The sequence below is a fragment of the Harpegnathos saltator genome, unplaced genomic scaffold, assembly GCF_003227715.2.
Source record: "Harpegnathos saltator strain DR-91 unplaced genomic scaffold, Hsal_v8.6 scaffold203, whole genome shotgun sequence".
Lineage (NCBI taxonomy): Eukaryota > Metazoa > Arthropoda > Insecta > Hymenoptera > Formicidae > Harpegnathos > Harpegnathos saltator.
The window spans coordinates 449,499-464,197 of NW_020229988.1; the positions used below are offsets into that span (position 1 = coordinate 449,499).

At 46.0% G+C, this 14,699-nt stretch overlaps 1 protein-coding gene across 3 annotated transcripts in view; it reads left to right on the top strand.

The window, feature by feature from the left end:
• Positions 1 to 387: 387 nt before the first annotated feature.
• The window catches only part of Dop2R (dopamine D2-like receptor), a 185,833-nt gene continuing 171,521 nt past the window's right edge, over positions 388 to 14,699 (top strand). For all 3 annotated transcript variants that reach the window (XM_025298089.1, XM_025298091.1, XM_025298092.1), the window contains exon 1: positions 388 to 1,291. In XM_025298089.1, the coding sequence (XP_025153874.1) occupies positions 575 to 1,291 (717 nt within the window). In that variant the 5' untranslated portion in view covers positions 388 to 574. The remainder of the gene's footprint in view (positions 1,292 to 14,699) is intronic.

The window sequence follows — 14,699 nt, forward strand, 5'->3', positions numbered from 1 at the left end:
TACGGGCGAGAAATTTTCGCTGGACAATTTCCCGTTGTGAAATTTCCGAATGAACTTTCGGCACTCGCGCTTTTTACCCTTAAAAGCGAACGTTAGTAATGATCAGCAACTTTTGCTCCATTACAGAAATCCTGGAGGAGGAAGGATTCAACTGATACGCGTCTAAGCCGGGAATCCTGGAAACTGTGTGACCGGCCAAAGGGCCGGCTGGAAACAGTACCTCTCTTCTTACAAAGAGGATCAAGAAGCTTTATCGTATTTACTACCTGCTTGAAGAAAAAGGACCAGAAAAACAGGGAAAAAAGAGGGGCGGAGGGGAGGAGGAGAGGGAGAGGGAGAGAAAGAAACAGAGAGAGAGAGAGAGAGAGAGAGAGAGAGAGAGAGAGAGGGAGAGGGGGAGAGAGAGAGAGAGAAAAAGAGACGGGAAATAGAAGAGGGAGGTGAAACGCATCGAGAAGATAAGGAGAAAGCTGGGAATGTCGGGCGCAGACGAAAAGATGGAATCCCGGGCTAGACGTTCCAAGATCTCGTGATTGGTGACACCGCGTGGCTGACAGGGTTAAGGTCGACCGTGATGGAAGTGGGAACGAGCGATTCGATCGTCCGGTCGATCCTCCGTAACCTCTCGCTAAGCCGCGAGCAGCCGGACGAGCCGCCCGGAGGAGCGACCGACACTATCGATGTCGTCTCCACGACCGTGCAAGAGGAGAAGATGGTGGACCTATTGGGTGATGTCCTGTCGACGAACGACAGCGGCGTCGACGGCAGCGAATCGAGCTGGTTCGACGACTCGACGACGACCGGGCCGACCGGCTCGACTCTGCTGGCCTCTTCGTCCTTCGCGGAGTCCTCCTCGTCGTATTCCACCCCGAGCGTGGACAACTACACCGGCATATCCGACCTGTTCGTCTTCGACGATCTGAACGATTACATCAACCGGCTCAACTACAGTGTCTTCGTGAACCTCACGGCCTACGACGGCGGTGCAGGGCTGAACCTCAGCAGCGTCAACTGCACGTCGTCGATAGTCGCCGGGGGCGCCGGGGATGTCGTCAGGGCGGGCGAGTGCGGCGGGACGGCCGGCGTCGACGAGAAGTCGAACGCGAACAGCTGGTGGGCCCTGATACTTGTGATCGTGCCGTGTTTGACGCTCTTCGGTAACGTGCTCGTCATCTTGGCGGTGGTGAGGGAGCGTACCCTCCAAACTGTCACGAACTACTTCATCGTCAGCTTAGCGGTCGCTGATCTCCTCGTGGCGGTGCTGGTTATGCCGTTCGCTGTCTACGTGCTGGTAAGTCAGTCTCCGTTTGTCAGTCTTGTCAAATTGAATTCTACGCGATCACGTCGCGACGTCGAAGGGACATGTCATGCCGCATAGAAAGATTCTCCGTAAATTCCATCATCCTCTGATTTATTTCTCAATCCTCGTTTCCTCGAATATATCTCCAAATATATCTCGTGCTTTTACGTCTGTTTTTTGGAAGAACAACTTATCGTAGATATAACTGGGAAATACCGAAGAGAATTACAACGTTGAATATACTGAGTGGTCGTTCATCTAATCGCTACACATCACAATATCTCGTTTGCTGATTATCGCGCTCCAATTCTTGTTCATGAGTGGGCACGAGATGAGACATGTAAGTATCTTCAGAGATATAACGCGCGCGTATAGCCCATATCTGATATATTTCGTTTTATCAGACTCATGCTTATCGCGTATTCGTTGCGTAAGAATTTAGGAATAGCGCGTCTTCCGACAGTTTATCATCGAACATTCGTGGAGGCTTGTTTAAAATGTCCACGATGTCGATAGAATTGGCGGAGGGCATTTCCAGCTACAGACCGTCGTGTAATTTACAAATAAGCCCGAAAACTTGGGGGGTGGAGTTTCACATCGATCGCGAGTTGGACTGTTAATTAAACACTATCGTTACACACGGCGTTTGCGCGTGCTCGATTGCCGCAGACACTTTGAAAGAGCAGCAGAAGAAGAAATTGATTGGCACTCGTTCTCTCGAACGCTTCGGCCTCGCTAACAGGAGGATCGATCACGGGAGAACGTCACGTCTATTTTCCATTAATCAGAGAAAATTGAACGAATCTTGAAAAATTGAAACGCCGCCTCGATGTTTCCCCGAATGAGAGACCAAAGTCAATTTGTCGCAAGGACACTGTTTTCCAATTTTTGCACGGCGATGTACCAACATCCTTGCGCACAAGTACGCAAGTGCAAGAGAAGCAGACTGCCTGGCAATGCGAGCGTCTCGAGAGTCTTAAAGGGGCTGGGTAATTGTTTATAGAGCGCACATTGAACAAACGAGGAGGACGGTTTTGTTAAGGTAACTCGCTTCAGCGCGATTCTCGCGCGCACGTACACGTAGGTTTAATGAAAACGGGATTAGTTAATGAAAGCCATTCGGCTAATTCTACAGATGACGTGGGGGCCAACGACGTGGGGGTCGCCTCCATTGTCACGGAGAAATGTGTTGGTGATCACAATTGTTCCCGAATTCGCAGCACTATTGCTGAAAAAGTCGGCATAGCACTTTTTCGTTATAATTATGTCTATTTTGCACATCTGTTAAATGCGTTAAACGACACATTGGACAAAATCGTGTTTCGTGCAAAATACGGATAAAAAATAATTTAACGAAGACTTTCAAGCGACGAATCGCAGATAACGGGCACTTTTGCCCGCGAGAAAAAACCGACCATCACGTGTCATAAAAATACGAGGGACTGAATGTTCGAGTGCATAAAGGGAAAAGGCGCGTATAAATTTAAAAATATTCCAAGGGTCGTACAATGTAAGGGTGTAACGCGTAGAATGAAATTTCAGTCACGTGAGGGGCCGCTGGTAACGATGTCGCGTGACGATAACGCACGACGCGACGAAAAAAAGAGGGTTATTTATAATAGCCGAGGCGTTGAGTACAAGTACGATACAACGCTCTGAATCGCCCACATTGAACGTTAATTTACCCGGAGAACTTTCATGCAGTCGGTTTAACCGCCAATTAAACGCGTATTTTATGCGTCACGGCTCCGGCATAGCCGTAATTATGAAGCTGATATCGATGTGTTACCGTGGATATTTAGCCGTTACTGCAAAGAGCCCGGAGAGATCGGGAACAGCCTTGGCTGATTTTGTAGTCGCGCATATGTAGTGGAAGCCTGTCGACCTCTTTGTCCATTTTTTGTTACTCTGGTGATATTATAACGAGCGCACCGAGGGCGAGGTAAAAGAAAGTCGATTAACATGTGTGTGTGTGTGTGTGTGTGAGTGAGTGAGAAAAAGAGAGGGGGGAAGCGAGGGAGAAAGAAAGAGAAGACAAAAAAGATACAACAAAAATAAAGATAACCGGTAAAAAAGGAAACTACATACCAAAATAACTAAGGAAAATGTTACAATTCACAAAAGAAATCAAGATGGCTTGTTTGCGGGCCAAACAAGTGCGAGTGCTTCTCCACAGGAGTTTGTTTCTGAAAAGAGATTTTCCAATTCAGAATCACGCTAGAGCTTAGTTTCCGTCGTTAGCGAATCATTTGCTTACCACGGCACGTTTCACCGTACATTACGTTGCATTGTCTACACGTGATCTTATTTTAAAATCGTCTGCGTCGCCGAAAGAGTTGGGCGACACGTTTCATTCCCGACGTGCATCTTCGCGCAAATGCGACGGCACCGAAACGGGAGAGAAGCGGGACGAGAGAAGTGGGTTCACGGGAAATTCGTAACGTACCGCAATTTTCTCGAAATAGAAACGACGCGGCCGCCTTAACCCGTCGGACTCGAGCCGCGTCGGTTCACGACCTCGGTTTCGGCTGTATACATGTGGACCGAACTAGATAAAAAGTACGATCGGTCAATTAAGGCTGCGTCCATAATTCTATGTGCGAGCGACCGTCGATGCGGTTGTCGCGCATGTCCGGATGCGTTCCACATTTCCTGCGATACGCAACTTCATCGCGTCTGTGTGGCTGACGGAATTGTCGACGAAGACAGATTGCGAAAAAATTCGAGATGAAATTTGTTTTCCTACTGCGCGTGCTGCGAAATACACGACGGTGTATTCCTAGATTACCTCGGTGCACAATCACAAGTAGGAATATATACATAATATATAAAATGAATTCCAGCGTTCTTCTCAGACTGTTTAATTAAAAAGGAAAATGAGAATTTATACGGCGGTATTTTTCAGTTTGCGCGCACTTGACGTTTTCGAAAATAATAATTATAGTTTTGCACCTGGTAACTATAATGATTATTTCTTTGTATGTAACGCGGACACACACACACACACACACACACTGTTCTTTTCGCGAGGAAATTTAAATCGCAATCGATAAATCTCGTATCGCCGACAGATACGTGTTCAACTCGCGTGACCGTGTGGTTTTCCTTTTATCCTGCGACGGACGGACGGAGATGAGTGTCCCGTTTTAATTGCGCTTTAAATGATCCTATCTCCCGCTAACATCCTTGACATCCTGCCAAGGCAGTAGAGCGACCAGCGGCGCTCCAGATTACATCTGGTATGATAAAATCGGAGGTGCGCACCCCCTACGCCTAAGTGCAAACACGGCAGAACGTGCCGAGATCGTCCTTCGTCCGCTTAAACGGTCGTTCTGGAGTTTCGAATTAAATGATTTACTAACACGGCACGTATGCGCCACGGCGAAAGCGTCACACACTGTTGTGTTAGAGCACTTTAGTCTCTTCACGGTATACTCGGCACGGCGACGGCGACGGCGGCGGCGGCGGCGGCGGCGACGGCGGCGGCGGCGTCATCCTCCCTTTAACGACGAGTGAAGAATGGCTGCTCTTCCTCGCGTTTGTACCTCGAATTCCTTCGGCTATGCTTTCACGATGGAATTCCGCGAGCTTGCGGTAGCGAGCGAATGAACGGCAGCCGAGTCGAAAGTAGCGACGAAAGTTACCGGGCTCGGGCGATCTTCTCATGCCTCTCGACGAGGGAAAGGATTAAGTGTTTCTTATCCGAAAGGGTCGGTTTTAGAGGATTTGTACGTAAAACTTACTATTGGGGGAAAGGTAAACTTGTAAGAATATGAAGGATCATGAATTATTCCCGCTTACCCTCAAGGAGATTCAACATAATCCTATTTTATTAATGACGGATTTAATCCGGCAAAAATACGTACGAAATTTATTCTCCATTAATTGATTACGTCATTTCGAGAAAAGTCAGACATTTGATAGACATAAAATATAATACGCGGATATTCAACGAATAAAATGGAAAATGTACAAAGTTTCTGCGAGTGAACTGGGATTTCGAGATTATCTCGACGTATCGTAATAAGACTCGGCAGTATTAATCGCCACTAAAAACTGAGACGGACTTTCGCAAGTATGCAAAACGCATTACACGCCCGTTAAGTTCACGCCCTTAATAGTATTTTCCAGTTTTCCCTGCCCGTATCTTTCTTACTAGTCACGTTATTTTCTGCTCCCTCTTTTTTTTACGACTTTCGTCGCATACTGTCGCGAGCCTCCGCTGTAACGTACAGTGAAAAATGGCGATGCCGGCGCGCGTTTATGTCTCGAATTCCGCAGGATACCCCGCGTTCTTCGCGAGCATGCCCCTACCCTTGCAGTTTCCAACCGATGACGCCGGAACTCGCGTTCTCGCCATTGTTACGGGACAGACGAAACGCCACGAGCATCTCCCCATCAACGTGAAGTCCTCCGTCTTATTTCTGTTTCGCGTTCGCGCGCGCTTGATCCAATTTTATAACACTGCTGCCACGTCGTCGTTTTTATGGTCACTCCCGACGGATACGTCGCGGTGGCTCTTTTCGTTAGCTCGCAGCGCAAGCAAATTGCATGGTTTCGGTGCAAAGAAGTTAGTTAGAAGCAAGAGCGCGATATCCTACTTATACATAACGTAAAAAACTGAACACCGTGAAAGCGGCGCACGCGCGTTACACATGCAAATGCACTTGGCACTGCTGGCGCATATTTGTGCATTCCACAATGCATCTTGAAATATCATTATTATTGTCGCCCAAATTGCAGTTCAAATGCGATATTTTGGATCTTTTTTGTCTTTTGTGTACATGTTTTTAATTGGAATATTTAATTGGGAATAAAATGATTATAGTTTTATATATGTATTATGCTCTAATGTAGTGTACTTTGTTTATTGTTATTTTTTATAGCGAATAATTAAAACATTGATAAACTTGACGACACAAATAACTTGGAAACAATATTATTTGCAAAGAGAAAACATTTATTAACTCGTTCGCAAAATAACGTATATATGTACCTATCAACAACGCGTATTTTCACTCGCAAATATCGGTCATGGGTAACGTAGACCTGACGTCATTGTAATTTCACACACAGATGTGTTGGTCACGTTTCACGTATTTGATATTGCAGATGTCACGAGTGCAGGGAAAATCAGATTTTTCGCGGAACTCCATACTCCATATCTCCGTAAGAATTTATACGGTTCAGTATTCATTCATTCTCGTCCACTTGCTTTTAGGCATTTAAGCGCACGAAATTTAAAGCTCCGTATATTTCACACAGCGGAAAATTTTCACCGTTCTCGGATAGAATACGGGTTAAAGTGAGCACTTCCTCTCCTTCGTTCCGAGGGGAAAAATCTTTCACCGGCTCCGAAATCGTTCTCTATTGTTGTTAGAATTTCCCCTGGTATGCTTAGTACACAAACAAATATCTTGGAGCGATGAGATGCCATTCATTCTCGCGCGGCCATTCATTTTCGAGCGCTTGGAGCATGCAAACTCAATTCATCGTGCATTTCCGCGCAGCATTTCGATCGCATTCGAATGCATTCGGGAAAGAGTAAAGAACGGTCCTTTACCGCGGCGCGAGCCGATTCGTTTCGCTAATCCGGTTACTTTACGTTCACGATGGCGTAGCGCGACGCAAGAGATGGCGATAGTAATAAACTGCGGGTATAATACGTTGCTTTCCATTGCACAAAGCTCCATTAAGCGTTTTTACGAAAGCGTCGGTCGAAAGACACATCGGACAGAGATGTGATCTGCGGCTGCGATTAATTACGAAAGAGTGTTGGAGATTTTCGATAGCATTTTATTACGCTCCTTGAAAGTGAAATAAGCTGCCGAGGTTATTCGGAATGATTGGGCCGCTAAATTTTCACGAATTATCGACTTGCTTGATATTGCGGCGGCAAGCAGAATACCAAACGGCTTTTCTGTCGCGCTGTTTCCGGCGTCTTCCGGAGATCGAAACACGAGTCCTCCTTTTCCAAAGCTACCGCGCTCTACGCACATTCCACTCCCCGTCCTATCAACGCACGGAAGCGTCGGCAATGCGCGAAGACATACCCGTGGAAAGACATCGATCGAAGCGGAGACCGTGGCGGAATATTGCAATTTCGGCGTAGCACGTGCGTGCTATTCGGGACGAGCAGAAGGGGCACGAGAGAGCGAGGGGTATTTCTCGAGGCTTTTGTCGAGGGGTGCTGGCGTGACCGCGAGTAATTTCGAGCGACGCTCTCTCTCTCTCTCTCTCTCTCTCTCTCTCTCTGTGTGTGTGTCGCTCCTCTCCCCTCTCCAGCGGCCACCGGTGCTGAATCGAGGGTGGCCTCAGCACCCGACTGTCTCGCTGAGTGAAACAACACGACTGGTAGATCGCCGGGGGCAAGGTCTATGTTAATAACACAGATCACTTCATCGCATGCATGCTTATTATTTAGCCAGGCCAGTTTTGATTCGTGCTGGCTGCACACACAGGCCTCGTACACAGCGCCGACGAACGTCGCGAACATGAATATTAATGCTCGCGGCATGGAATGGTCACTTTTCTTCAGTGGGAGCAGCCCGCCGCACCGGAAGAACGTCCGTCCTTGACGGGGCGTTGGATTGTCTCTCCACTTGCCGGCTTGACCTTGACTGTTGCCCTCGTAACGATATGCACTCGATTCGATTAATCGACGTCGCGTTGATCGCGCACGGTGGCCGCTCAACGATTGTATCTATGATTCACACGCGATATTGGAAGGAGTGTCCGCGGCAATCGCCATCTCGATCACGATTTTTAGGTAGAAATTTACCGTTTCATCGTCTATACCCTTCGGCGAGCAGTTATCAACTATCGGTAGGAGGAGGGAGAGTGTTAAAGATTTTTATTCATAGTTCTTCGAAGAATATCGCTGTTTCCTGCGTTATTTAATTGTTACTTTTTTTTTATCGATCCGTCGTTTAATCCGTTAACTTGTCGACACGATTTTAACCCTCCGTTAACGAGTCCCTTTCTCTGCGGTAATTCTTTGCTCTGCTTTTTCGGAAATTCTTTGCTCACTGCGTGAGAGTCATAAATTAACTAGACGACAAAATTGCTAACGACTTTTTCCTGACACGCTGACTTGGCATACGTGATTTGCGAGTTGCACATGTTGATATTAAGAAATGGACGGTTGCGTGATTATTTAGATTTGAACATGGATTTTCGTTTTTACCGCTTTATTGACTTCTCTTCGTAAAGGGGGTCGTGTATCGATCAAGCATACTGCTACTTGCGATCTAGATTTTTCATCGATGTCGTTGCGAAACTGCAACAAAATTGCTCGTTGTAACTTTTTACCCTTTAATTATCTTGTGAGCTTTTGGAAGGTAGCGAGATACCTATGTTGTTCATTTCTTCTGTGTTATTCGTAATATTTGACTCTAGTTTTCCATAACGTTAAAAAGAAAAAAAAAGAAAAAAGTGATGTGCATTTTTCATTTAGTAACGTTCAGAATTTTGATCGCGTGCGCACGCTTTACTTATGGAAAGTTATTCAATATATATACAGTGCCTTTTCATAACCTTTCCTGTCCTTATAAATCGCTTTTACATACAACGCTCATTGGTTTATTAAAAATCTGCATAAGTATCGCTGAAGCTTCCGTCGGAAACTAAATGAATTTTAAGCAACTTTCACCGCACTAAGATTGATATTGAAATTTATATTCATTAGATATATTCATAAAAAGCAGGATTTCGTCTTGAAGAAGCACCAAGGGAGCTTGAATAATTAGTAACTTTGTTACACTACGCATAAACGTTTGTGTATATTTTTCACGCCTCGTAAAAACATGCATAAAATAAAAGGACCTAAACAATATAACATGGTATTTCCTTCTGTATCGTTTTGTAAATTACAAAAGGGATTGTTCACGGTGTAATTTTGAAACACCGACTACACTGCGTCCCTGACGCTACGTGACGAGCCCTCGGCGTTGCGAAATCTTCGTAAGCAACGCAAAGAGGCAGATTCTTTGGACGATCGTTGCAAGTGTGTTTGCATTCGCCCGTCGTCATTGTCGAGAAAATCAGTCTCGCGGGCGCATAATGTTCCTTTTCTATCTTGCCGCGGCGCGACGCGGAAATAAATCACTGACTCGTTGAACGACGCGCACATAAGTAACGACTTAGGATGAGTGCCGTGAAATTCGACGAAGCGTACGTTTCGACGACTCACGGTAGCTTGCCCATAAGGAACACACACAGCGCTCGCGGCGAGACCATTCGCGAGATTGAGAGAGCGTGGCTGTACGATTTTCCTGCGCGAGCATTTCTCACCGCGCAAGTATCAAGCCAAGGCTTTTGGAGCGAATTACGTTCCTAAGGGCAATTCCTCCGCTTATCTTCCCGAGAGCTGATGTTTTGTCAGGGATGTATAATTTCATGATTACGGATGGTACTCTCTAGCAATTTCAGGAAACGTTCGTTAACAAGAGGTTGGCTCGAAAGGCTCATTCAATATTTACGAGGTTTTTGACTAGAATACGAGGATCTTGAATCTTAGTTTGTGAGCCGAGCATCATCGACTTATGTCTCTACAAGGTGGGGAAATCTTTCCTCGACAGAACGATCGCGCGAATGCCGATATTGTGTGTAACAACGACACCGATAATAATAAAAGTGTAAGAGTCTACTTGCTCAAACTAACAGAGCTAACATAACATTGATTTCCCAATTAGATACAAGTGTTAAAACGGCCTTAATTGGCGGCAATTAAAAGCCGTTTTAGGTCGTATATATTAATATCAAAATGCTTTGTGTGACAGCTTCGATTAGTTACTCTTACTTGTCATCAAAGTTCCATTAATCTTACCACTTATGCTGAAATGAGCTCACGAAATGAACTTATATAACATGGAGTGAAATGAATAAAGAGAGAAAGAGAAAGAAAGAGAGAGAGAGAGAGAGAAAGAGAGAGAGAGAGAGAGAGAAAAGAAAGGGAGCGAGGGTGATAGGTATCAAGAGCAAACTTCCGATCAATTTCAAGATCTATGTGTGCGCGTTAGTAATTGTAAGAAAGAAAGGAAGCGTTAGATTTGACGTTCCTGTTTAAGAAAGGTTAATGGTTTTTCAAAATTCTAATTGTCCGATAATGTACTGCTTATTCCGTACGATTCAACATCGAAAATGATACGCAATATGCACTAAACAAGCGATGGTTCTTTAATATCATTGGAAACATCAGTGCAACCTCTCCGCACAACTAAATCTCTACTTGGTTGGGATAAATCATTTATTTTAAGGCAGCCTTGAGAGAAAGAGAGAGAGAGAGAGAGAGAGAGAGAGAGAGAGCGCCTTGAGACTTTACCAACGCCATTATCAATTAACCGTTTAATTTACTTTCGACTTACTTCTCCTCCAGTTCTACTTTTCGAAAGGAACGAAGAGCTAGCCGAGTTGAAGTCAAAGTTAACCGATCGTGTGCAGTAACTAATCCTTTCAGAGAATCCTCACGGCTTCGAAACACAATTCAGTCCGCAGTGATACAAGTCGATGTTTGATGCCGCGGCGCAAATAACGTCGTTTGCCACTCGTCTCTCATGTGCGCGCGAGCACCGGGATAAATCACAGATTCGTTGAACGAGGTGCTCGGACGTAAGTAACAAGGTGGTGGACGGGAAGTGTAAAACTCGTCAGCGAAGCGCTCACCGCGAGCAGGCGCGAGAGAGACGTGTAGAAAAAAGAACTCGTGGCGCGCAGCGACTCGCGCCATAAATCATGAGTGCTGTGCGCGACCCGACAAGAACGACGACGACGACGACGACGACGACGACGACGCCGACGTCGACGACGACGACGACGACGACGACGACGACGACGACGACGACGACGACGACGACGACGACGACGACGATGACGACGACGACGACGACGACGACGACGACGACGATGACGACGACGACGACGTCGACGACGATGACGACAGTGACGGCGACAACGGCGACGACGGCGACGGCGACGGCGACGGTGACGGCGACGACGATGACGATGACGACGACGACGACGACGAAGCCCTCGATGTCGCTCGCACAAGCTGTGCAACCCCATCGAGCCTGACGCGCGTATGCCTCTTTCGCCCCATTTCATCCGCTTTCGCCCGCAGCTACGTTCCCGCGGCACCTTGCGCTCTATAATGACGAAGATACGTCCTTCCACGTCGCACGTACCAGTCATAATTTTCAACCTCTCTCGTCCTACGACCTCCGTGGCTTCAAACTGCCTAGCTGTCCCCGTCAACGCGGTAATAGTTTTCCCAACACGTGCCTCACCCTCGCGCCGACTCCAACGACCATCCACGGGAATATCTCGAAAGAGACGAAGACTGGTAAGAGACGAAGAAAATAGCGATACGTACCGATCGTCTGAATAATAACCATACTGCGGCGATCGAAATGTTACACCTTCGGTACGTGTCGTTATCGTTAAGTCCTTCCACGAAGATACCGGAGAATATCGAACGTCCTCCGTTGTGACGCTGCGAATTTCTCAGCGCCCACAATTCAGTAATTATCGGGTCGAAATTGAAGTTTTCATGTTCGCTTTAAGTGGAAGCATCCCGATCGGATGGGTAGCAGAAAGGGACGTGGGGCGAGAAGGAGTCCATCCACGTGTCTACATCTGCGTCAACGATCGGTGCACGCGTCCTCGCGGCCACGTGCACGCACGCGGGAAGCGTTGTCGCGTACATCGCATTGCGCGATGAAGCGTAATGCTCGGCCGTGCGATAGCTCGGCCGAGCGTGAAACTCGTGAGCGTTGCGTTACCTAGCCATTGCTTTAAACGGGACCGTAGGGCGCGTATAAACAAATATCGCCCGCTAAAATTGATCCCGGCCCCTACGTTGCTACGAGCGACCCGCTGCTGCAGCCGCCGATCGGCATTGCTCTATGTGTTTGCGGGCGTGTACGCGCGCGTTATACGCGGGCTATCGATGAATTCCGGTTATAGATGCAATTCCTGAGGGCGAGAGCGAATTTGAGACTAACTGGAATTTCGGGCCGCCTGGTAATTGGCTACGTAGAATTTTGTGATCGGCTAAGTGAGGCGGAGTTACGTATCGCGGAATATACATCCGCATACTGTACGCTGGGGTAATGGGCGGTTTTGTGTGGCGGTTACGCGAGTGCTAGTTAGCGTGTGTTGTAGTTCGGCGAATTGTAGTTACGCCGCGCGCACGTGCTCGGTGCATTTCGAAGCGGCCGAGTAGCGAGATCAATGCTAAGTCCGTCTTTGCTGCGAAACGAGACGACGCGTGCCGGCGCGGTGAGTTTTATCGCAAGATACTTATTTGCGTAAATAAATGTTCGTACGAGTAGGCAAATTATTGTACATTCCCGACGCGAGTTATTAGTGTAGTTGAATTACAAGCACATATCAATTTATACAGTCACACACAATTAATACAACAATCCGGGTAAATTTATATAATTGCTATTTGCCATTGAATTCGCCGGACTGGTATCAAGATGTAATTTGCGCTTTATAGCGAAAGATTGGTCGCATTGGCATTCGGCAGCGTTCTGCTGATAATTTCTACTGTTCGCTTAACGCGCAAGCGATTAGCATGGTGCGATACTGATCATTCAAGCGCAATAAGCCAGCCATACTGAACCCGTAACTTGATCTCGCCATTGAATGTAATTATGCGCAGCGATAACAAGCGTAATTTTGTCACGAGTTAAATGAGCATATTCATCCGTTTTGAACACCTGGCCTAGACTACTTTTCGCTTGCAACCCTCAGATCCTCATTGTTTCGTCGCTACCTTAGGGCGAGGGCCATATCGAAGGGGATACAAAACGACCCTTCAGCCTCGGTTTCGCGCCTAATCTGTTAGGCACACCTCGTCTGTTCTATTAGTCATTCTTATTTCGTTGGAGTTTTTCCTCCGCGGTTAATTTCTGTTACTAATTATTATTTATTATGCTATCATTTGTTATACACGTGAACTCATAATATTGGACATTATTGTTCCATTTTGTAGGATATAAGAGAGAGAGAGAGAGAGAGAGAGAGAGAGAGAGAGAGAGAGAGAGAGAGAGAGAAAGAGAGAGAGAGAGTAAAATTTATTGCATGTTTTGTTTAACGAATATATGTTTGTTGGTTGGTTGTAAAATATTTCATAATCGCTTTCCGATATGTGAATCTTGATGTTTGCCAGTCGATCTTAGTGGTTTGTAACGTGAAATCAATAATCGTATGTAAAAAGAAATGGTATCATATTAAAATTTGCATCTTATATTGATATTCTAGATGAGGGATTGGCCTACGACGAAGTGTCACGGTTAGATCCCTTATTTATCTACGTCACCTCTGCGATCCTTATAAAATGCATATTGCGCGCTTACCCTCCTTGCCTTCCGCTCGATGTGCTATCGAAGACTCATGCTATAGAGTGCAAACTAAAAGCCCCTGCTTCGGTTGGATGGAATGCGGGCGTATATACCGCATTTACGTTCATAGCAAGCGATAGGTGCCATCATTTCTGTATGGTGAATTTTTAGAAGCCCGACCAAACTTTTCCGCGATTCTGAATAGGAAGTCGAGCATTCAATGGCTGAATCTCATATATAATCTGGCCAAGTGTATCTATTATTTATGCGATATATATATATATATATATATGCATAAGAGTCGTCGAAACGATCAAATTACATTTTTGTAATTTTTCTGACAAGGGAAAGAAAAACTTTCATCACGTAATTTTACTTGAGCAATCATTGTTGTCGCTAGTAAAATTATATCGTAATATCGCGCCGTGCACTTGTCACGCATTTCTTTAAATCATAGCAACCTCCGCAAGACCGCAAAGCATATTAAACATACAAGTGCCTGATATCTAATCTTTCCAGCGAGCGTAGGGCGGAAAGAGTGAGAACAGCGCGGATATGTACCACTGCAGTGGCAGTGCAGGTATACATTAGTCAAGTTCATGAAGCTAAATGTCTGAATGTGTACGTGTCCGAAAAAAAAAAAGGAAAATAAAATCTCCGCTAACGTGGCGCAATGCAGCAATGCTTCACGTGTGTCGATGAGAGAAAGACGTTGAATGATTCAGAAATTAACCGAGCGGCTGACATTCATTTATCGCGTGTTAGTTTTGGCCCATTCACAGAGAAATTGAGCAAAACTGCAAATATAAAACCATTTGCTTTTTCAAAGCTGAAACGACGTCGTTGGCCGAGCTATTAATTCATTTGGAAAATTGGAGCTCGCGATGAATTCATGCTACCTGGATTTTAAAAACCACATCGTTTTTTCGATCATATCGACCACTCGAGAGGTGACTTTCGACGGCATGTCCAGAGAAAATTACGACGTGGTGTGTGGAAACAGTCCTAAATTCCTGCACAATTTATCTCTGGACGTTTCGATCTTGTTTTTG